Genomic DNA, 24,304 nt, shown 5'->3' on the forward strand with positions numbered 1-24,304 from the left:
GGGGATCAGGCTCCCCTTTTATTCTTGTATGCCCGCGTGGCATGCTGATATTGATCCATCAAACGCCTCTTCTCCTTCACAAGGTTCCCATTCTCATCATAGTACTCACCGTCCTCATCGTCCCAAACAGTGTTCTTCTCAAGGTAAGAATTTGAATAGCCATGCTTGTCAGCCTGCCAGTCTCCATATTCCTCTTCATCGTCCGAAATCTCGCCCACCTCCTCAATCACAAATCTTGTACCCATAGCAGGGCCAAAGCCATAAGGGAACCATTTCAGAGCAGCCGCTTTCCTAGCTTCCTTCTCACGTTGGATATCTCCAGGCGCCGTACTTTTTGCTTCAGGGCGCTTCTTGGTCTTGGCCAGGTTGTGGAATTCCTCAGGGTCGGTCTGTACGTCTTTGAGGGCCTGCTTAGCTGCCTCTGAGCCGAGATCGAGGTGGATGACGTAGCAGGGAATAATGGCTCGTTCATCGTGGACAATGTATTCAAAACCACCGTCGAAGTGCGAGTCATATCCTTCAATCAAGGGACCATGGCGCCCGTCACTCCCGGTATATGTTCGGCCCATGATAGTAGCGCAGACAAATAACCTCATACTAGGCAGCATGCCGACTGGAGTCATCTCTCTCTGCCCACGAGCATAAGATATAGCATAGAAGGCCTCTTGGGATGAGTAAATTCCCCGATCAAATGCTATACCCGATCTAGGAGAGGCGACGGCTTTTCCTTCGACTATATTTCCAGGCATCTTGAAACCATGGCGGACAATCGATCCTACTGACTGAAGAGGAGTACCGTGGAAAGTCACACGAGGAGAAATCATATCCTGAAGAATACTCTCTTGGCTAAGTTGGGCTCGGACTTGGCCCCCCAGCTTCGAATGAGGCGGGATCCTGTCTCGTAAACTCGTCCCGCACAATTTCAGGTCTGTCTTCAGTGACTCCTGATAGTTCCAGAACCGCCTGACGAGATCATGGCGAAGGACAGATTCCATGTGAATGACCCTCCATTCTTTGGGGATGCCAGCTGTCAGTTCCTCGGGCGTTTTGCGGAGGATGGAGTAGGCTGTGTCTTGGATGGTTGATACATCGAGACCGAAGGGGTTGTTGATAACCTCATTCCAGTCTGATACTTCGTCTGCTGCATATCCTCTTTCGTACTTCTCTGGTTTGGAAGACCCTTGGCCCAGTTCAAATTCGTGAATTGCTTCCAACATCTGAAGAATGGCGATTTGCAGATCAAACTCCCTGACGTTGCAAGAGTCGTCTCCAAGGGCTGTTCTCATGATGGAGCGGACTTCTTCGCGAAGAGGATCTATTGCCTTCCTCGGAAATGACCAATACGTATCAATGATTTGACATGAAATCATGGTCTGGTGGTCCGCTGAGAGAACAAGCTGCATGGCTAGTTGGGTGAAGCTGAAGTAAAAGACATCATTGCCAGAATTATTCTGGTGACTCGACCAGTCAGTCACACTTCCAGGAGTGTTTCCTTCAATGAAAGTGTATGGGCCCATGATTTGTGATTGTTGCTGTCTCCTTTCAAAATTGTTCGCCAGTGTACGTGTAGATAGTTGGTGATGGTTGAAGACTGAGACATTGAAATAGAGAGCAAAGGTATTTTAGTGTTGCGAAAAGAAGATGCAGTTTAGTTTGAGGAAGTCTGCCTTTGTTTAATGGCAGAATATAAATGTTGTGTTACGCGGGTCATCACTATGCTTCGTCGGTGGTTGACTCATACGGTGTCTTTGTTGAGGCTCAGCTTGACTTATCTTAGTGTAGGCAGGCGCCCGGTGACTCCCATAATGAACAAGCAGCGCGCCAGTCAAACTTGCGATGTCCTATTAGGCTTTGAAATGCTTTCCATATACTTTTTAAGCTTGTCTCAGAAGGCACAAAATGACAAGGAGAAATGATCAAGGCTAAGGTATCTTGGAGCACAAGGACTTCATGTGCATAATAAGCAAAAGGACACCAACTGAAAACTAAATCAAAATTCAGGGTGAGGCATTTCATCTTTTGTATTGTTTAGACGCCTATACCTAGAGTGGTTGCTCTTCTTCGCCCAACGCCGCTCCCATCTCCCAAGGACCAAAGAATGACTCTATATCCAGGGCAATACAAATCTAACATCAAACATGGGCCAGAAGCGTCAATCCTGTCTCGAATTCTAGAACCAAAGCACCTCAGCAGTACCAAACCAAGCAAAGCAATGTCCCACTCGCCATGTGTTCCCTTTTTGATCACCACATGCCCCTCTCGTCCTCTTCGGTCCAGCCAGAGCATCCTCCACAGCGACATCTGAACCCATAGCGATAGAACAAGTCGGCGGGGGTCAGCCCGCAACCATACGAGATGGTCAATTCTTCACCTTCCTTGATAACATCCGTCTTGACTTTCATCTCAAGTACCTCCTCGGCCTTGTTGTAGTGGTATACGACGGTCTGTCGCGGATGACATGTGTGATTGAAGCGGGACGCAATAGGGAAAAGGCCCGCTTCATCCCATACACCTGTCGAAAAGCTAAAAGCACCATCAGACCTATCTTCTTCGTTCCTCAACTCTCAACTTACCAGTTTGTAGTCCAGACAGCCTTGATGCTCTGGAATTTACAATAGGTATTAGCGTGAAGGCCCAGCGCAATGTCCTGCGAAGCCTGGTCCAGTTTGTCGAATTCCTTGTAAAGCGTGTTGTTGTCAGCAGTGAATAGTGCTCTTTCGACGAGAATTTTGTCTCCGAACTCGAGGTCTTTGACTGCAAAGGCGCCCCATCCCGCAATGAGGGATCGCTTCACGATGAAATAGTCATTTTGAAAGAGGACATCCGTAGTGGGAGATGGTGTTAGAGGCAAGCCAGCAGGTTCCATGGCGATGTGTTCGGGACTTTCGATCGATTCCAGGGGCTTCGAAGGAGGAAAGCGATAGACGTACTCGAACGGCTTGTCTCGATGAGCTGTGACATGGCGGATCAAACTAAAAAAAAGAAGAAAAAAAACAGTGTCAGCACAAACGACTTCCTCAACAATTCCTCAGTACTGTACCCGTCTGTTGTTTCTTCATCCTCATCATCAGATCCGAAATCAAATTCTGAACTCGATGTAAAATCTGGTTCGGAGCCTGAAGTATCCCCATACTCAGTCGCAATGTCGTCAAATGGTCCTTGTTCATGGTCCAGAGGTGTTTGGTTGCCGTGTGACAGATGGAATTCATCTGGAATAGATTCCGAGACAATGTCCTCCTTTGGCTGAGCTTCAGTGACCTAGCAGAGTGTGTTAACCCTGGGGGTAGTGAAGCCTAAAAGTGTTTGTACCTCTGTCTCTTTGTCGTCGCATGGTTTAGTACCATTGCTACCCTTATCCAGCTCTAGCTTAACCTGGAGATCAAGAATCGGAATGTCTTCAATACTTAATGATGCTAGAGTTGGGCTGAGGGCAGGCTCATCCGGTGGCTGAGAGTTATTGTCATCCATGATGGATAGGCACAATGAATGATGACAAAGAGAAGAAGTGATGACTGGTATTTGGGCCGAGACGCTTGGATGGAAGCAAATAGAAGGTTGAAGGAAGACAATCAGAATGACTGCGGTGAAGGTTTGATTGCTTATATAGGTATCGTTGAGGAGTGATTGTGAATCACGGCGGCACTCCTCGAGCGTTGATGTGGGCAACAATGATGCAAATAGTGATTGAGTTGTCGAAATCAAGCTAATTGCATAGCCGTGACAGAGAATATAATGGACGCTACGTAACTGAAAAGAATGAAAGGCCGGAAATACTATATAAGCCCCTCGAAATTCTTTCTCGATATATTTCTACCGCTCAGCAAGTAACAACAAAACACCACCCAATAAAGTCCAGCAAACCTCCGACCCCAACCAACCTCACCGATGAAACATTATTCATTTCACTGCAGCCATGTGACTACAAAAATCAATCTCCCCCAAGCACACAGCGCAGACGAGGAGAAACTGGGCTTCTATTGCACGATTACCACTGCGAAACGCGTGAGGTCAGGTGATGACACACGGCTCGCATCTCCGGTGTGACCAGCTTTGGGCATCATCTTCTAGACGTGAGGCGAGACTAAAAGATGCTGATTATGAATACTGCTTTGCTAGATTCTGGATTGCCTAAGCTGTGAGTATGCATCGCATTGGCTGATTTGGTGAACAATTGCGGCATACCAGTTCCTTCAAGAAGGATGTAAATATTTCTTGCTTTTCACCTCTGAAATTTCAGTCCAATGATTACGTTGGTTATGTTTCCATGCCTGAAGCAGTAATCGGATTCAAAGAAGAAAAATCATTCTAATGCTTCGCCAGTAAAATATCAAGCTCGCCTGTGCTAACATGGATATCGATAGTTTTCCATACCCTGGATGTACTCTTGCCCCAGTTTCTCCGTAAAATGTCCCTTAGATTCGACCCATGCATGCCATTCGTTTGCTGATGCTTGTCATCCAGATTCCCTAATGCAATAGGACACAATGCTGGGGTCGCGCAGACGAATAATCACAGCCACACCACCTCTTTTTGGGCCGCAGTGGACAACTTGAAGAGCAGTCTGGACACTGCAGGCAGTTAGGCTTCTGCCACACACGCCGGCATCGGCAAACCCAGAGGTCCTGACCTGTTCTTGTCACGATGCAGTCAGATGGTGCGTGAAGTCCAGCCTTTACTCCACATCCGATACAGAAGCGGCGGAGGGGCACGAGCCGGTCTTGAGGTCCCGCCTCCTGCTCCGATACCAATCGGCCTTGTGGGTCAAAGTAGGCCGTGTTGGCTTGTAACACATCAAAGTGTTGCGGACTCCGTACACGGAAGCACCAGTAGCACTCCAAGTTTCCGGGTCTTTGATCTTTCTTTTTCTCGCTGGCCCAATGTTGTGGGAAGTCTTTTGCTGCTCTCATAACCAACTCAAACTTGTCTCGTAGTGTTGCCATGCGTTGGGGGTCTACTGTACGGTGAAAGTGTCGGTTCACCATGGAGAGGAAGATGAGAGACTGATAGTCCAGGTTCGAAAAGATGAGCCTCTGCACATCGTTGGGGAGCCGTTCTAATGGCGATAGCTTGGTTGTTTGAAGAACTTTTGGTAGCCAGGTTGGACAACTCGATGCGAACTTCTGGTGGGAATATGAGGGGCGATTGAGCTCAGGTTCAAATGCTCGGCCAACGGGGCCAGCATGTTGTCGTGGGATCAAAAGCATCGTTAATTAAGAAAAATTCAGTAGAAGTATGTGTGATCTCGATAACGTTCTGTGGGAGAGATGCGCTTCTATAAATGACTAGCCAAGGAGAGGACAGACAGGGAAGTGTATGCCATCCAACAATTTCCATACCAACCTACCTTATGCACGCCTCTGAGGGCAAGCAAACAAATAGTTGCGGCACCCACGATTTCACGTCGGATATGGGTCGAGGTGCAAGGGTGTTTGTGGTTCGTTCTCTAACCGACATCCTTCAACATTGTAGCTGTTGGTTGTGCATTGGGGCTGAGACAGGCAGCTCGTTAAGGTAGTTGAAAGGTATCTCCTCTGCGCCTGATATTTACCCAACACTACATCATTTGTGATTGACACTCACGGTGGGCCATTGGCCAGCAAATAGTCATCAGATGGACGCTGATTTTTGGTACATCTGATATGGTCCAGCTATGTCCTGGTTTATGGTGTCATTCTGCCTTCGTGTTTGGTTTGATTCCTAGATCTGAATCAAGCCATTTGCTGCTCGGTGTTTCGTTTCAATGGCCAGCAACCGACTGCATCATGCACGCAACCCAACATATACAAGCCTGTTTCCAAGCCAGCCTTTTACTCAACAGATGGTGTAGTGTGTGCCCTTTCCATGAACTCTCATGGAAAGGTGAAATCCTATATCTGCGGTCTAGAGATCGGGCTGACCCTGGTCCAAGTTGCATATGGAGACGAGAAGAGACGGCTGGCGAAGCGAAGCTATTAGACGAATGACGGCCAGCCCGGGCCAACCCAACACGACAAGAGACAACGACAAACGGCTGGGCGGCCGGCCGCGTCCTCATTTCTACTTCCAGCATCGACTATTATCCACATAGTTGCAGCGGAACCAGTCCCCCGACCGACGCCTCTTATCATGTGAATGGAAGGCTCATGTGGGTATGTTGCACTATCACTGTGATATCCAAACTGTCGGGTCAAGCTAGGCCTGGTTCATCTGCGGGTGAGTCCAACACACCAAGAAAACCACCTCTCCTCATGCAAGTCGCAATTTTGGGAAACTCGCTCGCATCCTTCCACTCGTTTCGAGTCATTTTCAACCGTTATGATTGAGCCAGGATCTGAAATCCGTTACCTGCGCTCCGCACATCTTCTACCTCAAGGAAGAATCTTTGTTGCATACTGGGATCAGGCATCGAGCCTGTTTGCTTGACAGATCACCTTATGCCAGCCAATGTCAGAATTTGGCCTGAGCTGCACTTTGAGCAAGACTGCTAGAAAATATGGTCTTAGCATGCGACGAGTCGTACTCTTGCCGGTAATATCGCACCAGCCCAACAAGGCGTCTCGTTTCATCCGGTGGGTTTAACGACGAGATAGGCACGTTGGCTGGCATTTCTTCGTGTTTTCCTGCCTGGCACAGGCGCCTGAGAAGTTTGTCACCTCTTCTCGCTTCGTCCTGTGCCTCACTCTTCGGATACGTTTTCAAGACGCCGACGAATTATTGACCCCTGGTTGGCAAGGATCTGAGGGGTTAAAGTAGAGCAAGAGACCTTCCAGAGGCATTCCCGACCAAGAAGGAGCCTAGCTTACGCCTCGTCGAGAGTCGTCCACTTGAAAGCAAACAAACCGTGTAAAAGGCTGAAGGTATCATAGGCGGGCCAGAGGGTTTGGAATCCATGCATCGGGGCATCTGCTAGCTGCCTGTGTCAAAGCACAGGGGTAATGCGACAGATCAGTCATGCCCCCAAAACCCCGAAAGTTGGTCGATGTGGTAAAAACATAGCATGTCCATACGATCAATAGTCGGCAAAGCTCCCACGATGAGACCTCATGATAATGAAGATTTCCACGTAAACGCTCCTTCGTCATGTGAGATAATGAGAGGTTGCGACGACATATCCTGGTTATTTCGGGAACTTTTCACGATAAGGTAAGAGCTGAAAGCGCGGGAATCAAAAAGTACGATGCGCTGCTGTTTGTAACCCTTGTCAGGCAGGACCAGGTAAATCTGTTTGCTCGCAGCATGGCGGCATTCGTAACGAAGTGTTTCCTGGATTGTTGGAGGAGAAATTGGCGCCGATCATCAAATGTTTCATTAACCTTAGTGTCCTTGGGATACACCAAGATACGATCTGCGGGGGGAAGAAATTGGGTGTGACATTCCATCTCGAAAACAAGTCTGAGCATTGTGTGAATTGTCTCATCCTCCGTCCTGGACTGGTTGTTACTGTATTAGAGACACAAATAGTACCAAGTACAATCAAGTTGATGGCTGCATGACGAGGGTTTGCGGCAGGCAAATATGACTGCATGGAAGCCATTCAGGAGATGGCTGATGGCTGATGGCACCTCTTTGTAGCAACCAAGCATCCCCCAAGCTACAAGGAAATCCTCTGGCTGTGTGCTGGCAGGATTTGACCCAAACACCTTCAACACAGCCTCAATGCCAACTTGAAATGCCATCCAGTGACTCCGCAATGTTGCCGTAGATCCTGACCAGAGGGCCTGTTTCAGATACCAGTGCGACCAGGGGTCCGCGCTTAAACGTCATAATAATCATTCGAGCCCCAGTCATCTTTGCACCCTGAATTTCTGTCTTTTGGTGATGCCTTCTATATTTTCTTTGTGTGCTCAAGACGTTCTTTAACCCATTTGTGCTCCATTATGGCTCTGTTTGAATCCGCCAACTGCGATCGAAATGCGACCGCTCCAACAGCCAGTGATGCCGGCGTCGCAGGCGCTGGTGTAAGCTTCAATCCTAGCATATTGGAAGAGAATACATCCAGGTGCTGACACACGACAGATCCTACTATCGTTCATGATCACGGCGCTGCTCGCCATCATATTATCGAGCAGCGTCATTTTTGCCGAAATGCGAGGGAGAGACTCGGTCATCCGACGGAAGCTGCTCAACGGTTATAGCGACTCTCAAATTATGCAGGGAATTGGTATCCAGAGTGTTGGACTGGCCAAGATGAACAGTCTGGTGCCGTATCACTTCTTCCTCATCTGGATGCTGTCACTCCTTTCCATGGCGACTCATAACACGACACTTTTGGCCCTTAAACAAGATTACCGCCGCGATTGGGTGATTCGATGGTTGCGACAGTTTCTTATGTTCGTCAACTTGGCGCTGTCATGCGTGTCTGGCGTCTTTGTTCTCGAGGGTGTTTCAAAGGGTCTTGACGACAAAACTCTCCCCATATCCTGCGTGTGGGAAGTTGAGGGCAAAGGCGCTGCCTCAAACGCTGGTCTTTCTTACGTCGGCACAATCGTCGTTATTGCTGGTAACTGCATCGTCTTTGGCCTGGCGACCTGGTATCTTCACAGCAAGCAGCAAAGATTCTACAAGATCACCCAGATTGTCGGGTTGGTGTTGATGACAGCTATTGCAGTTGGAGCAGCGATTCGGATTATCCTGCTTTCCCAAGCATTCGGCCACCCATCGATCGAGCTCAAAGACAATGGCGAGACTGTATGGAGCTTCGGTCAGCTTCTTTCCATGCTGCTTCTTATCCTTCCCTTGGTAAACGTCATTGAGATCTACCGAGGAGAGATCCAAGTCCCAGGCCCAATTCGAGACGAGCGAGCCAAAGTATACGACGGTGAACTCCAGGATAACCCACAGGGGTCGCGGACAAATCTCTTCCAAAAGTAAGAAATGCAGTCAGGAAGCATGTCTTGGATTGGGAGGAAGACCACCAATTTGGTAATATGAATGGGAATAAAAGCAGGGACTGTGATGAAGAATGGGCTTTACTGCACGAAAGATACCCTTTATTCTTTCTGTCATTAACGAATATTTAGAGATTTGAATCATCCTCTCGGATTGCAAGGAGTAGTTTGCGCTGGGCGCAGCTTCCTGTTTACTTAGGCATCTACTAAGCCACCTATAGAGAAAGAAATTGACCCATTGCGCTTGCCTTTACTATTTCGACGCTCTTCGATTACTCGCACTGGAACAGACATCCACCTACCGGGTAGTCACCTTGTATGTAGCGGTAATATTCATGAAATAGTTATGATCCAGGCATTTTAGTAACAGCCACAGAAGAGAGCCTCTGACACGGCAACGGTATCAATCAATCATTTCTCCGTCACGTGGCTGTTTCAACGTGCTCCTTAATTAGTTCTCAACAGGCATGTATGGTAATATCATAGTGAGTTCTTTATAAGAAATGATTATAAGAATATTTATTTGTATTTGTTATTGATTATAAGCATTGCGTTCTATTATCGTTCAACTCGTCTATTGGACTACGCACTTGGCTGGCAGTCCACAAGGTCCCTCCTTAACCTCCTTGAGCTCTTGAGGTCCCTTGTTCTCCTGTTTGGGAGCAGTGGTATCCTTTTCAGCCTCGGCGGGCGTGTTGGTGTTCGATGCCACCTCAGGCGCAGCCTTGGCTTGGCTGCTACCATGCAGTCAACCAGTGAACTTGGCAACGGTCTGGTAGAAGTTCTCTCCCTGGATCTGAGCAAGCTCGAGCTCCTTGGCAGAGGGCTGTCGAGAACCGTCACCACCAGCGAAGGTACCGGCACCCCAGGCACTGCCACCGCGAGCCTCAGAGAGATCAGTCAGGATACCGAAGGCCTTGGCGTAACCAAAGGGGACATAGATGATGCCGTGGTGAGTGAGGGTGGAGATAGCGTTCTGAGCAGTGGTCTCCTGACCACCACCCTGGGAGGCGGTAGAGACGAAGATACCGGCCATCTTGCCCCAGAAACCACCAGAAGCCCACTGCTTGCCAGTCTTGTCCCAGAAAGCCTTCCACTGGGCGGGGAAGTTTCCGTAACGGGTGGGGATACCAAGGAGGAAGGCATCGTAGCCCTCAAGGACGGAGGGGTCGTCGAGGGTAGGAATATCGGTGGGCTTGGGAGGAGCGTGCATCTTGGCGAGGACATCCTCGGGGAGGGTCTCGGGGACCTGGAAGATGTCGGCAGAGCCGCCAGCCTTCTCAATACCGGCCTTCTCAGCCTCGGCCAGCTGCTTTATGTGGCCGTACATAGAGTACTGTGATATATGTTAGTGTGGTGTGGTGATGAAGTCATGAGTGGTATGTTGTGTGAGGGTAGAGACAAGCCATTGAACAGTGCAATCTTGGATTAGACTCATTGCCACGTACGGCAACCCTAAGCATCTCATATGAGTAACAATAGTTTGTTTATCATGAAGAGATGATGGTGGCAGGGCTAGGAATGACAAGATATGGAGGGGTAGAACATACGTAGACGATAGCGATCTTGGGAGCCATTGTGAATGACTTCTGGGGGTATCAAGTAAAGAATTAAGAAAATACAAAGTGTCGAGATGCGATGAGTACTGAGTGATGATAAGACAGAAAGAAACAAAACAACAGAAGAGGGGAAGGTTCGTCTTATAGGTTGAGGGAGAGCTTGTTGGAAGCTTCTACATCTGGGCACTGGGATCTGATCCACAAAAAGGTACGTATCATGCACCTAAGGAGAAACGAAGCGCTCATGATATCATTGGTGCAACTCCGCCAGTTCCGGAATCTACGAACGCGTGGATGTGGGATTGGGGATTGAACCGGTAACACCTTGACAACAGCTCTGAATAAAAAGTGGAGGTGAAGCTCTGGATGTCCCTGAATCATGACATTTGTGACATGCAAGACAATTGCTTCCGTAACTCAATATTTCTTATGAAATTTAGAAACCAATTAACCAGAGCTAATCTCTCCTAACTGATAACTCTGAGAATAATACTTCTAATACTCAATTCTTTTAAGCCCATATCATGTCTCGTCATACTCTTCAAAACCAACACCTTCAACACGACCCCACCTCGATCGAGAGAGCCCCATAGTTAACCCCCCTCCAGAAAAGCATATTTGCTGAGTCAAGGCTGATGTGTGCTTAGCAGAGGACGCTTAGCTTCTATTACACGAGCCTGACAAAACATACTCAATGCGGGGACGTCTCTGTCCGACTGCGCGCGGCTATTGCAAATCTTATGATTTCTACCTTGTCTGGCTATCTTATCCAACCATTTGATAAGCCAGAATGTTTCATTCTGCAATTTTTGTAAAGGACTTCAGGCTTCTCACTCCGGCACTTGCTGTATCCGGTTTCCTGTTTCGATACTTGTATATCCGTTACCCACATGCTATCTCACCTCATCTTTCTTCTTGATTCTACATCCTCTTCTCCTGTCTTCTTTCTCACCGACATCCTCGATCTCATGCTGATGCATCATTAGCATGTCTTCAGTGGATCTCAACAACCGTCGTCGTGGTTATTCTTGGCCCCTTGCAGCTGAAGCTCCGCTGAACCACTTGCCCCGTTACCAACCGCCTTCGAGCACCCACTCTCGCCTTATCAATGGAACGACTTTGCATATAAATCTTATGCCAGGACCCTCACTTAGTCGGTAAGAGTCTCAAGGTTGACTTGAGGCTTACGATCAACTTACATAGGCTCGTGCCAACGTGCTATCAAACTGCATTATCACATGATAGCCTCACCAGACTTGCATACTGTGTAAGTGCGCTTGGCTCTATCTCTTTGACCGGCATAAGCCGTCCACGAAGTCACGACAGGGGCAGGGGGCCAATTAAAATAACTATAATAATAAGTACCTCTATATATACCTAAATTAATATATAATAGAAGTACTAATAGTTAGTATTATTATAAATTACTATATTATATACTTTATAGCTATACCTAGTCTGCTAACCTTATATATTTCCTAATATAACCTTAAGATAACCTCCTTTTTTTGCCTTTTTAGAGGGTTAAGGCTACCTTTACTGTAAGCCTTTATAAGTAAGGTAATAAAAAGAGCTATTTTTGCCTTTATAGATATAATTAATATTTCTTTATAGGTAATTTTATTATACTTTTATATTATTAGTATTTTTTTTCCTTATATAATATTTTTTTTTATATTACTATTAGTATTATATTTATTAAAAATAATATTATAAATAGCCTCTTTTTAGTCTTAAAGTATATTATAAGGCTTTTAATAAGGCTATTAAATCTTCTTTTATAAAATAAAGTTATTTATAAATATAATATTAAAAAGAAAAAACTAAAATAATACCTACTAAGAATTATATTAAAAATAATACTAATATAAGATATAAGATCTTATTTAATTATTTTAATTTATATAATTTATTTTATTATTATATTAGGCAGTAATGAAAGAAATAAGGATTATCTTAGCCTAATTTCTATTAAAAACCTCCTTTAGGTATTATACCTCTGCCTTTATGCCTCTTTTAATAGGTAATTTCTTCTCTTTTAATATATAATTAAAAGGGGCTATATTATATATAGTTAAAAGGAAGAATATTATAAAGTTATCTTTTTAAGTAATTTAAAAGACCTAAAGGGAAAAAAAAAAGATATATTAATAAAGAAAATATAAGTAAAATTATTTATATTTATATATCTTTTATTAGGATTAAATATATCTTATTATATAATAAAGGCTTACTATTAGGAAGCTTTTTAGTCTTTTTTATTTACTTTATTATAATAATAATATTATAATTAGAATATATTATACTTATAGCCTTATATCTAAGCTATTAAAAAGGCAGAAAAATTATAATAATAAGAAGAAGTTATTTATAAAGATATAATATATTACTATTAATAGCCTTTATAATAAGTAAATTATAATACTTTATATATTACTAAGAAGGATCTTAATTTATAGCTTTTCTTTTTTATTATATAGTATTAATACTTTTAGCTTAATTATTATAAATATAACTAATAATACCTTTATATACTAAAGCTATTATAAAAAGTAGCCTTATTATATAATAACCTAGACTTTAAAGCCTATTAATATAGGCTTTCCCTTAATAAGTATTATCTCTTTTAATTTACCTATAAATAATATTATATACTTATTTATAATTAAATTAATCCTTAGAAAATAAAACTTAATAAATACCCTTTATATATATTTTTAAATTACTTTTTAGCTACTTAAAAGGTCTTTAAAAAATCCCTCTTATTACTTATATTAAAATTAATATAATTAAAGGTATAAAAATATTATATAATTAGCTTAAATATTTATAATAATATAAACTTTATAAATAAATAAAAAAGGTATTAATTTCCTAGATTAAAGGCCTTTTAATAGTCCTTAAGGGATATTTTCTTATAAATTCCTAGGTAAATAAAAATACTAAGTTATATATAAGCTATTATAATAAAAATATCTTCCTAAGTATATAAATATAAGTAGTTAAAAAGAAAGATATTTTAGCTATTTTTAATACTATTATTAATATAAAAAAAGCCTAATTATTAATATATTTAATTTATAATTATATAAGGGAAATAAGTATAAAAAGCTAAAATAATTTAAATAATTATTAAGGCAAAAGGTTAATTTAAAAATTATAATATTTTAGGTTAAAAGGTTAAAAATTATTATTATAGCCCTCTTTAGGTAGAATATTAGGTATATTAGTAGGGTTATTAGTAGTTATTATAAAAGGCAGGCTATTAAAGCTATAATTATTTATTATATATATCTCTTAGGAGCTTATTATTCTAATTAAGACTTATTAAGGTTAATTTATATAAGGATTTTAATAATTTTAATAGTATAAAAAGAAGAAGCTATCTAATAGGAACTTTATATACCTTGCAGGTACCTATAAAAAAGCGGGGTAAGTGACCTCGTAGACGGCTTATGCCGGTCAAAGAGATAGTCTGACATTGTCTGTACATCAGCTATCTCACACATCGAAACTCAATATCTGCCAATATCAACGCCACACTGTAAGGGGTACTCAAAAGTATCAATATGGATGCCGCCTCTGAGGCCCAACCCCGCCCTAAGTAAAAAGCCAAAGTGCCTTTCAAGAGATCCAACCCAATCCAAACTCCATGCTGTCGTTAGATGATTTGATACATCGAGAGTCCAAAACTCTAAACCAATCCCATATGAGCAGTTAAAAAAATAGAGCTAAAAGAAAGACTTCATATATCATCGGTGTGGTGATCGTTGCTCGTCGTCTCGTGGATGTGCGCTTGATGGTTCAATCACGATCTCAGGGAGTTGCGGTATTCTTAAGCTTGGGAGTTGAGGCGCGCTACCATTGCCTTGACCGCTTGGTGGGTTGTTGCTTTGTCCATCTGAAGCTGGGTCCATCTCATGCCAATCTGACCCAAGATCTCGCTCCGTAGTTCGCTGCGTTCTCTGCGATGAGGAGCGCTCAGGGCCGGGATACTCAGGCGGGGGTCCGTGATTTGAGGATCGGTCATCAGTGAGCGGTATATCCTCGTACTCGGGAGGCGGCATCGCCTCTTCACCAAGATCTGCTTCTACCAACTCAGGACTCGAGCCAGCTCTGCCATCTGCACTGCCTGACCGAATAGAAGCTCCTTGCGAACGTGTGGGCGCCAGACTTGCAAAGTCGTCATCATGACTGGCAGCAGAGCTATAGCTGCGCCCCCGTTGATGTCCTGATTGCATGCTCGCAGCATCAGAGAGCAGGCCAACGCGCTCACTCTCACTACTGTTTGCTCTAATTCTCGTTCCGTCATGCCGTGCAACACCTACGTCTGCATATGATACACTTGACACAGACCTCTGCCTGTTGTCCTTGATCTGGTCCACAGTTGTTCGTAGTTCGGCAATAGTGTTGTCCTCGTTCGCAGCACGAGTCTCAGCTCTGATCGCCTCAAGCTCGCGGTAGTCGCTTCTGAGCCGTGCCTCGCGACGTCGCTCTCTACGCTCCTCACGCTCGGCAAGGGCTTGTCGTCGAGCCAGTCTGATCTGGTAGAGAGTCTCCATTTCTTCATTTCGCGCTTCTTCCTCTGCCTCTGCAGTTGGCAGGTCAATGATCACGTCCACGCCATCTCGCTCGCCCTCTCGTCCCAGAACCCTTTCGTTATGGCTTGCGCTCTGTCGATACGCCGGTAATGTAAGCACAGAGCGGACGGAAGTATTTCGGTCGACGGTTGCGCCAGCGTTGGTACCGTTATTGGAACTGTTGCGATTTTGTCGGTTATTGGTTGAAGTAGAAGTGGGATCGAGCTGATGCGATTGTCTTCCACTCTCCCCACCATCTTCACCTGCTGTCTGTTCGTAATTGCCCTGCCCCGATCGACCTCTTATTCGTTCAAGAAAGCCTCCCTTCTTTTTGCTTTCTGTCGATTTCTTCTTTTGTCGCGCCTTCGTTATGCAAACAGCCAAAGTAATGGCTACCACTACACCGGCAATACTACCGATGACCTGCACATTGAGAAATGAATGTTAGCGCCATGGCAGATCTCGGCGATTCTTCCACCTCAGTTAAACTTACAATAAAGACAACTGTATTATTGGTTCCCCCGCCACCGTTGCTGGATGACGTTTCTCGAGGTTGAAGTGCGCTTTCGGTGGCATCCCAGCCACGCGGTATTGGAACGCTCAGATGCATTTCAAACTGAACTGCAACATTCAGTAGAAGCAGAAGTTAATTGTACTGGTAATGAGAATGAATTGCCAGCGACAATTCGTCGGAGAGGGCGGATAGAAGAGGACCACACAGAGGCGCGCCCGATTGGATGATCGATGCTTGCCGATACGAAGTGGGAGTACAAAGTTTCGTATAAGATTCGACGATTGCGGCAAAGAGCGTTGTTCCTGGGGAAGAAGGTTTGATTGACAGGAGATTGATTAAGGGGTTCAACAGAAGCACAACAGAAGAAGATGAAGACTATTGCCTCCAACTTCCAGGCAAAGCAATGCTCAGCTCAGCACAGCCGCAGTTATCGGGCGCTCGCGAGGCGCGAGGTTGGTTGGTTGGCTTTCCCGTCCAGTCGGCTTGGCTTGGCTGAGCTGGACTGGATGTGAAAATGGACCTGGGCCTGGACTTCTAGCAGGGGTGTTTCGGGGCGTTTTACCCTTTATACTCGCTGTGTGTTTCACTGTTGGAAGCACAAAATGGGAGGAAGTAATATGATTACGAGGGTAACAAGAAGTTAAGAATAAGAATTTGAGATTAGCATTGACCAGAATAAGCGGACGAGCCGCCTCGTCTTGGTTTGCTCTACTCTGCTTTGTTCTGCTGTCAGATCAAGAATTGGCTAACGTAACTTTCACCTATCATCTGCTCCTTGACGATCATGACTTGTCAGTGGCCGTTAGGGTGGTGACATCAGTAAGCGGCTACGTAACTTAGTATAGGGCCAAGCTGTGGCCTCTGCTTACTTTCCCCTCGAGGGTTGAAGTGTCTTGAAGGCTTAGAGCATTGGGTGCTGAAGATCATATCAGCTCTTGTATTGAACCGCCTGTCAAAGATGATGAGATGGAATGGCAAGGCGTTGTGGCTGGTGTACAACAGGTACAAACTCTTATCTTGCCGCCATATCTCAAACTTGTACTCGTCGACCGCAGTGTTGCACCCGATCCTTGAACGACAACTTCATCCCCAAGGAATAAGCATCAACGGGGCCCAGTTCGTTACGCAATCACCACAGATCTGCGGGACAATTCCCTTGTTTTGTCGCTCATTTTCTTCGTTGACCCCTCATTGTAATGAGAGTTCAATCGGTTTTCAAACACGTTTTCACATAGTAGCTCAGAGCTCTCTTGTTACGTTCCATGCCATCAAGGCTCGCTCCACCTCGACGAACCGCTTCTCCAGCCGCTAAAGATCATCAAATACGCTACTGAAAGGCCCTGTGCCTTAAATCTGACCTTCCAGGGATGTGGCGTGGCTGAGGTGGCCTCTGCTAAAGCTCAGCCTCCCCGCATCTTTCTTCTGATGCAATGATTGTTGCCCTTGTCTAATCCTCGTCCACGAGGTCAGATTAAGGAAACTCTTTGTTTCATTGGTAAGCTGTCAACAGTCTTGTTACTATCCTTTGCCTTTTTAAAAGCTTTGGTCACAACGTGTTCTTCTGAGACTATTATGGAGTGTTTGCTCCAGTGGCTTTGCAAGGGTTGTCATAAGTCTTCTGTTAAGCAATGCACATTGTCGGGATTCCCGTGATAACCAGCCTTTCTTGATACCGTTACTTCTTCTTTGGTCGTCTTCCATTCAGCCGTACAGTGAGACCTCTTTTCACATTTCACTCTTGTCCAACCTGCGGGATCGTTGAAACACAAGCCTTTGAGGTCTTCTCCTGGCTGTTAGCGTTACACAGTCGATTCAGGGACAGCGTTATACAACATTCGCTGGGCCCTCTTAATAAGAAGTTGAGACCTAGTAGTATCATTTTGTAAAATCTCGGTTTTCACCTTTGAAGAGGTTATCGAGCTTTCAACTTTATCTAGCAGTATTTTAAACAGTGAGACCTCTATAGCAGGATGGCTATCAGTCATTAAGGCAGTAAAAGACAGCTGCTACTTAAAGGTAAAGGCTTGGTCCTCTTGATGAGCAGATTAAAATGAATGGTGATGCTATATAAAATTAACATGTGAGAATAAAACAACCTTGAACTCCCGCTCCAACCAAGTTTGCATAAGTCACATGCTATTTATCCAAACTTCTTCTCAAACTTCTTCAGCATGCCCGTTACGCCACGCTCCAATCGTCCCGCATTCTCTTCAAGTTTACCTCGTGGCTCCTTCGTCTTAGGCGTAAATGAGTAGATCTCGGAATTGGCCAATTCTGTCTGCGTTGGACGGTAAACTTGCTGATGGACTGAATATTCTGCACCTGGCTGAGTTGGCGCCTGCTGCTCTTGGTGTGTATAGTTGTACTGCGTAAAGCCTCCAGGAGGTGGTGGAGGAAGTCCCGGGTTGGAAGCTGGCGGTGTTGGTTGCGAGTGGGGTTGAGTCTGGGCCGGAGGTTGAGTTTGTGGAGGAGGCGGGGGAGATACAAATCCAGGTGAGCCTGGGAACGTTGCGCCATATGGACTTCCCAATGCTTGAGCAGGCATTGTAGCAGCTCTTTGCAATCCAGGATGCTGACCAAATTGAGGTGGAGGTAGTCCAGGGCTTGTCACACCTCCCGGAGGAAATTGCGATGGCGGAGGCATACCTGGTGTGAAAGGCTGCTTGTGGTAGTCATACGCAACAGCAACAGCCAGCGGGTTGAGGGGATCCTCATCCGGAGGCGGTGTCTTTTCTCGGTGCTGGATCGTCTCCGGAGCTGCTGGAGCGGCCGGGTTATAAGCCATCGGAGCAAAGTTGGCCGGTGCCTCGGAGGGCGGGGCCGGAGGCGGGGCGGGGACGTTGGGAGGAGGCGCAAAGCTCGGAGCGTTGGCTGAACCATATTGAGGATCTGAGATGGCAACGTTCTCCAGCTGTTGAACCACAGAGCTCATAGGCGCAGGTTGAGGGGGAGGGCCAGGCTCATCCAGGACTTCAACATGTGAAGGCGGAGCAACTCTTCTTACGCCATTGACAAACTGGAGCGCATCTGCCTGGGTCCAGAAGTAGATGTCAAGTGAGTGAAGCTTATAGTGGTACTTGTTTTGATTCTGAGGATCAAAAGTTGGTAGGTGCCATTCGTTTTGGTCCGCGACAGCTTCAGGTCCGGTCAGAGTGACGTTGCATTGTTGCTTGTAGGAGTATCGGACGTGTGTCTGATCGAGGTCTACAGGTTGGCTTATCAGTATGGTCACTCTCAGCTATGCGCGACCTCATAATGTCGAGTCTTACATCCTTCGAAAGCATCCTGATCCTCAGTGCCAGGCTGGTTGGCAATTTCAATGCGACACCGGCGCTCGTTGGCGTTCTCAAAAAGATAGACATACGACCCCTTATCGAACCTGTGATGTCTGGGCTTCACAGTATCGGGGCCATAGAAGTAGTGAATGTCTGCGAAGCTTCATTGACGGTCTGTCAGCAAATTGGGACGTCTCCTCAGCAAGTTTAACCGTCGCAACTTACAGTGTCGCAACATTCTCCTCTCCTGGTCGCGCAGCCATATTAAAGGTTCCTCTCCTCTGGGAGCTCACCTTACAGAGCAAGATCAAAGACCTGTAGGGAAATTAATCAAGTGATTCGTGACAGAAAGAAAAAGTGCGGCCTCGTTCAGCTTTTGTACCCTCCCCTTCAGAGTCCAACCCTCATTTCAGAGCTGGGCGCCATTTGACTCGTCGACTGATCAACTTCTGTGTTTCCAACAGACGACATAATGCATGTAAGTTGTCCATGTCGGCGCTTAAACGCCTGTTCTTGGGGAGGGGAAGCACATTCTTTGGCCAATTGAGTTCAGAGGACCCTTGGTGTCGTTAGAGCCGTCCCACCACCAAAATAGCGGCCCCCACTAACCAAGACAGCACTAAAGGCACCTAAAACAGAATCGAAGGTCCCTGGGGAGTCACATGATCTCGTGTGTTTTCCGAACTCGTCCAGGATTTGGAGGGGCTCCCGTCACGTCTCCCTTCACCTCTCATCTCTGAGACGCGACGACATCGGGCTGGCTTCACGATGCCTTCAATAGTCACAGTATATGCTATGAAGACACCGCTATTGTCCCCTTGAGATGAGCTCAACTGACCAAGCGGAGGAGCAACCTCCATTACAACCAACAGAGGAACCTTCAGGAGCTGAAAAGGAAACAAATCATGTCAGCAGAGATACCCCTGAGACTGCAGAGGACGATGCTTTCAAAACCCTCAAATATTCCCTTCTGGGACCATCGCTACTAAAAGCAGGTCAAGATACGGTTGATCAAACAAAGGTACACATCCTTGCCGCCCGCACGAACCAATTATCACTAAGACAACTTACAAGGTTTCTGAAATCATCTACAACGCTTCCAAAGGATCCAAATTCTTCAATCGCGAAGAAGAACGAGACAAGGTCCTCACCCAAAAGATCGAACAAATCATCGCGCGAAAGGCTCAACTCGAGAAGAGGGATCTGACTCGGGACTTGCGCAATGCAGATCGTCTCATTGCCGAACTTGAACTCACTCGCGACCTCACTCAGCACATCGTTCATGTGGACTGTGATGCATTCTACGCAGCTGTCGAGCAACTTGATCGCCCGGAAATAAAAGACCTCCCTTTCGCAGTTGGTGGCGGCGTTTTGACCACTTGCAATTATGTTGCGCGCAAGTTCGGCTGCCGATCAGGCATGGCTGGCTTTGTGGCCAAGAAATTATGCCCAAGCTTGATCTTGCTAAAGCCAAACTTTCAGAAATACAATGCAAAAGCGCATGAGGTGAGAGAAGTTCTGGTCAACTACGATCCCCGGTTCGAGAGCGCTAGTATCGATGAGGCATACTTAAACATCACCGAATACTGCCAGGAACACCAGATGGACCCAGCGGAAGCCGTTGAACAGATGCGGCGAGAAATCCATGAGAAGACAAATATCACTGTCTCTGCTGGCATTGCTGCTAACGCAAAACTCGCAAAGATCTGTTCAAACATGAACAAGCCCAATGGGCAATACGTTTTATCTAGCGATCGGCCAACAATCATGGCCTTCATGCGCGACCTACCTACCCGGAAAGTCAATGGTATAGGGAGAGTCCTCGAGAGAGAACTGCTAGAGATTGGTATCAAGACTTGTGGTGATTTCTACGAGCACCGACAATATCTCAACCCACTGTTTGGTGACAAAACCTCAGAGTTCCTGTTCACATGCTACTTAGGTCTTGGTCGCACCAAAATTCAGCCAGCAGAAGAGTATGAGCGCAAAAGCGTTGGCACTGAGAGTACATTCCGCGATATGTCGGATCCTACACAGCTGAGAGAAAAGTTACGAGCAACAGCGGAGGAGTTGGAGCAGGACATGAAGCGCGCTGAGTGTAAAGGCCGTACACTCTGTCTTAAAGTTAAACTTCACACGTTCGAGGTCCTCACTCGGCAGGTCGTCCTTCCAAGAGCTATATGCCTTGTAGACGACCTATACAACTACGCTCTGCCTATTCTCACCAAGCTGGAACAAGAAATACCCGGCATGAAACTTCGGTTGATGGGTTTGAGATGCACACATCTCGTCAGTACCAAAAAACCTGATGCCATGGCCTTCTTCGGCTTTCGGCCCCGAAGGACAGACTCAGAAGACCGCCCGCAAGACGGAACCCTGAAAAGAAAAACGAGTGATGATGACGGAGAATGGGAACAGTGGCCAGGAGCCGATCTTCAACTTGACGACCCGGATGGCCTGCTTGAGGGCTCTTCTAGTAACCAGGACACTCCAGATCAATCAATAGGCCGAAGACACGGCAAGGAGATCGCCCCTAATCCTACAAAAGAGAACGCTGCAGAGGAGCAGTGGTGGGACTGTCCCATCTGCAGCAGACCGCAAGCGGCCGATGAGCGGCACTTCAATGAACATATAGACCTTTGCCTGTCGAGGCAGACAATTCGTGAGGCTGTACAGGCAGATGGCCCGTCAATAAAACGTGACCCAACGCCCGAAATCAAGAAGCCACGGACGACAGAGAAGAAGAGAGGGAGGCCGAAGGTGCCTGATCCGAAGCAGAGACAGTTGTTCTTTGGATAGTGTAAATGATATGAATTTGATGAATGAATGATGCAAACAGGTCTATGATATAACATTGTCTAAATATTCGTCCAATGTTGTTTTGCATTTCCGTTGGTCAACCCAAATCTATCGTGTTTCCAAATCCGTGAACGCCTTGCTTGTATACATGCGATGTGCAACTTTACATGACTCTAGACTCTCGGCTAGCTATCCTATTCATCGTCTTTGTCCTTCTGATCTTCGAGTCTTCTTCCTCTTCGCGTACCAACTTCTCTCCTGGCAATCTAACAGCCTTGTCAAGCGCAACAGGGAGACCTCGATGTCGGCCTCTGAGGATCACCAAGCACAATACAAACTTGCTGCCTCGGTGCATGCCTCCAGCCATGCTGTAGCTTTTTCCTGGTAAGCCCATGGACAAACCAACGCACCCATAAGCCGAAACGACCTCAAACAACACATTAAAAACACTGTAAACAAGAGGTTGTTCAAGGAAATGGTCGGTCTCGATGATCATGATAACGATGACCGGGAGGATAAGCCACCACATATCGTGAGCAAGCTGTCCACGAATCTGCTGTCCAATGAAAGAGATGCGAGAGTTATCGTCTGGACCTTTGGGCGGAGGTCGCACGCCAACGCCATAGAAAGTCATGGATTTCTTGACCGTCTTTTGAGCTGCAGCTGTGACTCTTCGTCGCAGTGCAGGCTTTTCTGGTTCCTCTGAGATCGTGGGCAGAAGGTGGTTTCCATTTTCATTTCCGTTTCCGTTTCCGTTTCCATTCTCTGCTTCCAAAACTTGAGGGTCATCCTCGTAAATGCCAAGGGATCGTTCCTCATAAACGTTGGAGTGGCGCATCGTAATCGAGACAGGATACACGGAAATGTACATCATAATCATGTAGAGCAATTGGACGGCGGGATAGAGACCTGAGATAGAAACGACCGCGAAACCGGCAGCACGAACAGCTTACGGTGTGTCAGTAAGGCAATCACATAGTGGAAAAGTTCTTACTTACCAATTGCTTGGAACCATCCAGCAATGATACGGTCAGACACTGGCATAGCTTCTACAACATCATTTCCGATATTCAAAACTTCAAAAGCAACCCAGTCAATCGTGTTGATGGTAACAATGACAGTGAAGAGCCACCATGTAGCACCTGACGGGAAGAGTGTCGTGTATACTCGACGGGGATACTTGAGAATGAACTCGATCGTCTCTTTCCATGGCCCCAGAGTTTTGGGCTCGGTGGTCAGTTGCAACACCCTAAGACTACACCAGAGAAAGAACCTCAAGAGCAGTGGATAGCCCGTATTCCCGGCAAGGACAAGGATACCAACGACGATGAGAACAAAATACGCATCCTGAAATGCACCCATGCCTGCGTCATTGAGTGACATGCCGGCATTGTTAAATGCCGAAGACGACAAGAAGATTCCGCACCACCAGGGGTTGATAGCATTGACGGTTGCCGCCGACGGCCGGTTGATGCTGATCCAAGCACCCAGTGCAATTCCACATACAGCTTGCCACATGAAGGCGTAAAGAGGAACAGTGACGGCCAAGATCTTCAGCGCGCGATACTCACAGCCACCCAAAGCCTCACGTTCATCGGATGATAGATCGTAGAATTGGCCTCTCTTGCTTGTGTTGTGACTCCCGAGGATCTTCTTCCAGTGCAGAAGAAAGTCTTCTGATTCGTCGCTGTTGACTGAGTCTGAGGTTGAAGGTCGTCGGTTGGGTTCCACGTTCTCGTTTCGTCGATAGATGGACACGCTGTCTCTGCCGGCGCTTCGGGGCGACAAGGTGTCTGCGAATTGGATATGGTCGCCGGAGTTTGGAGTCATAGGGGCATTCCGTGCAGGAGCTGCCACCTGCGTCGTATTGCTATCATTGTCGTCTGAGTCGGAGATAGAATCTGGAGGGGCAGTAACGGCGCGGCGCATAGGAGCAGTTGTCTTGAACAAGTCGTTGGGGTCAGGTTTCTCAGTCGCTGTCCTCTGAACCGTTCCAAGACCAGTCAGGGTATTAGAAGTCTCGGTTGATACAGGTGTTGTCCTCGCTTTAGTGAAAGGGAGGAATCTCCCAAGTGGTTTGGCGCGTCTCAATGCGGCCCGCCGTTTCCTCGCTTCTCGTTCTATCCTGACGATATCCTCAAAACGCTTCTCAAACGCCTGCTTTCGTGTCATGACCGTCCAGAATGAAACCCATAGAGCACTTCCAATGATGAAAAGAAGATATAGCAGAACCTGCTGCCATGTCGTGATTTCGGAAAGATTGACGGTATTGAGGCCTGTATCGCAAAAAGAAGACACAACCAGGAACAGACAATCGACGTAGGGGATACTCTGGCTTGGCTCGCTGGATAGCCAGAAGATAAGTGAGAAGAAGAGGGATCCGAAGATGAAATAGGCGTAGTGAATGGTTATGAAATTGATGGGCGGTACCAGCCTCCCAGCCTGCGTGGCGACCGCATCAAGGCGCGGATGCTCCTCGCGAAGATCTTTCCAGCGAGATGTGATAGAGTCAAGCATCGTAGTGGTTGCGCTGGGTTTGAGATGCCAAGATGTGTACCCCAGCTGAAAGGGTCAGCTCCCAAGCAATGGGTGCGGAGCCTCAGAAAAGCTTGTTTGTTTAATCCGACGTCGTTATTTGAAGAGATATGACATTTCGATCACTAGAGGAGACGATTGTGTGATGAAATCGCGGTGACGCCTGGTACACAAG

At 46.4% G+C, this 24,304-nt stretch overlaps 9 protein-coding genes across 9 annotated transcripts; 2 read left to right on the forward strand and 7 right to left on the reverse strand.

Moving 5' to 3' along the window:
- Positions 1-5: 5 nt before the first annotated feature.
- Positions 6-1,517, reverse strand: FOBCDRAFT_123411 (uncharacterized protein; the record flags this gene model as incomplete). The annotated part of the gene is made up of 1 exon (XM_031194297.2): positions 6-1,517. One exon carries the CDS (start codon positions 1,515-1,517, stop codon positions 6-8), a length of 1,512 nt encoding a protein of 503 aa, XP_031029035.2.
- A 726-nt stretch (positions 1,518-2,243) lies between these two features.
- Positions 2,244-3,468, reverse strand: FOBCDRAFT_195522 (uncharacterized protein; the record flags this gene model as incomplete). Its single annotated transcript, XM_031194299.2, has 4 exons — positions 2,244-2,523; positions 2,574-2,972; positions 3,041-3,258; positions 3,310-3,468. 4 exons carry the CDS (start codon positions 3,466-3,468, stop codon positions 2,244-2,246), a joined length of 1,056 nt encoding a protein of 351 aa, XP_031029037.2.
- Positions 3,469-4,305: 837 nt separating this feature from the next.
- FOBCDRAFT_122981 (uncharacterized protein) lies at positions 4,306-5,204 on the reverse strand (the record flags this gene model as incomplete). Its single annotated transcript, XM_059607765.1, has 2 exons — positions 4,306-4,466; positions 4,598-5,204. 2 exons carry the CDS (start codon positions 5,202-5,204, stop codon positions 4,306-4,308), a joined length of 768 nt encoding a protein of 255 aa, XP_059463921.1.
- A 2,542-nt stretch (positions 5,205-7,746) lies between these two features.
- FOBCDRAFT_212934 (uncharacterized protein) lies at positions 7,747-9,267 on the forward strand. The gene is made up of 3 exons (XM_031194301.3): positions 7,747-7,937; positions 7,996-9,183; positions 9,244-9,267. The coding sequence occupies exons 1-2, from the start codon at positions 7,857-7,859 to the stop codon at positions 8,848-8,850; spliced, it is 936 nt and encodes a 311-aa protein (XP_031029039.1). The 5' UTR covers positions 7,747-7,856; the 3' UTR covers positions 8,851-9,183; positions 9,244-9,267.
- Positions 9,268-9,371: 104 nt separating this feature from the next.
- FOBCDRAFT_212935 (flavo protein-like protein) lies at positions 9,372-10,638 on the reverse strand. Its single transcript, XM_031194303.3, has 2 exons — positions 10,418-10,638; positions 9,372-10,203 (listed from the first exon to the last, which is right to left on the reverse strand). Exons 1-2 carry the CDS (start codon positions 10,442-10,444, stop codon positions 9,616-9,618), a joined length of 615 nt encoding a protein of 204 aa, XP_031029041.2. The 5' UTR covers positions 10,445-10,638; the 3' UTR covers positions 9,372-9,615.
- A 3,154-nt stretch (positions 10,639-13,792) lies between these two features.
- FOBCDRAFT_7751 (uncharacterized protein) lies at positions 13,793-16,094 on the reverse strand. The gene is made up of 2 exons (XM_031194304.3): positions 15,500-16,094; positions 13,793-15,429 (listed from the first exon to the last, which is right to left on the reverse strand). The coding sequence occupies exons 1-2, from the start codon at positions 15,614-15,616 to the stop codon at positions 14,179-14,181; spliced, it is 1,368 nt and encodes a 455-aa protein (XP_031029042.2). The 5' UTR covers positions 15,617-16,094; the 3' UTR covers positions 13,793-14,178.
- Positions 16,095-17,436: 1,342 nt separating this feature from the next.
- On the reverse strand, positions 17,437-19,343 carry FOBCDRAFT_212940 (uncharacterized protein). Its single transcript, XM_031194307.3, has 3 exons — positions 19,021-19,343; positions 18,790-18,956; positions 17,437-18,724 (listed from the first exon to the last, which is right to left on the reverse strand). Exons 1-3 carry the CDS (start codon positions 19,056-19,058, stop codon positions 17,661-17,663), a joined length of 1,269 nt encoding a protein of 422 aa, XP_031029045.1. The 5' UTR covers positions 19,059-19,343; the 3' UTR covers positions 17,437-17,660.
- A 186-nt stretch (positions 19,344-19,529) lies between these two features.
- Positions 19,530-21,594, forward strand: FOBCDRAFT_284440 (uncharacterized protein; the record flags this gene model as incomplete). The annotated part of the gene is made up of 2 exons (XM_031194309.3): positions 19,530-19,816; positions 19,870-21,594. The coding sequence occupies exons 1-2, from the start codon at positions 19,619-19,621 to the stop codon at positions 21,592-21,594; spliced, it is 1,923 nt and encodes a 640-aa protein (XP_031029047.2). The 5' UTR covers positions 19,530-19,618.
- Positions 21,595-21,644: 50 nt separating this feature from the next.
- FOBCDRAFT_284444 (cation transport protein-domain-containing protein) lies at positions 21,645-24,304 on the reverse strand. Its single transcript, XM_031194310.3, has 2 exons — positions 22,593-24,304; positions 21,645-22,542 (listed from the first exon to the last, which is right to left on the reverse strand). The coding sequence occupies exons 1-2, from the start codon at positions 24,109-24,111 to the stop codon at positions 21,758-21,760; spliced, it is 2,304 nt and encodes a 767-aa protein (XP_031029048.2). The 5' UTR covers positions 24,112-24,304; the 3' UTR covers positions 21,645-21,757.

The sequence above is a fragment of the Fusarium oxysporum genome, chromosome I (genome assembly GCF_013085055.1).
Source record: "Fusarium oxysporum Fo47 chromosome I, complete sequence".
NCBI classification, from domain to species: domain Eukaryota; kingdom Fungi; phylum Ascomycota; class Sordariomycetes; order Hypocreales; family Nectriaceae; genus Fusarium; species Fusarium oxysporum.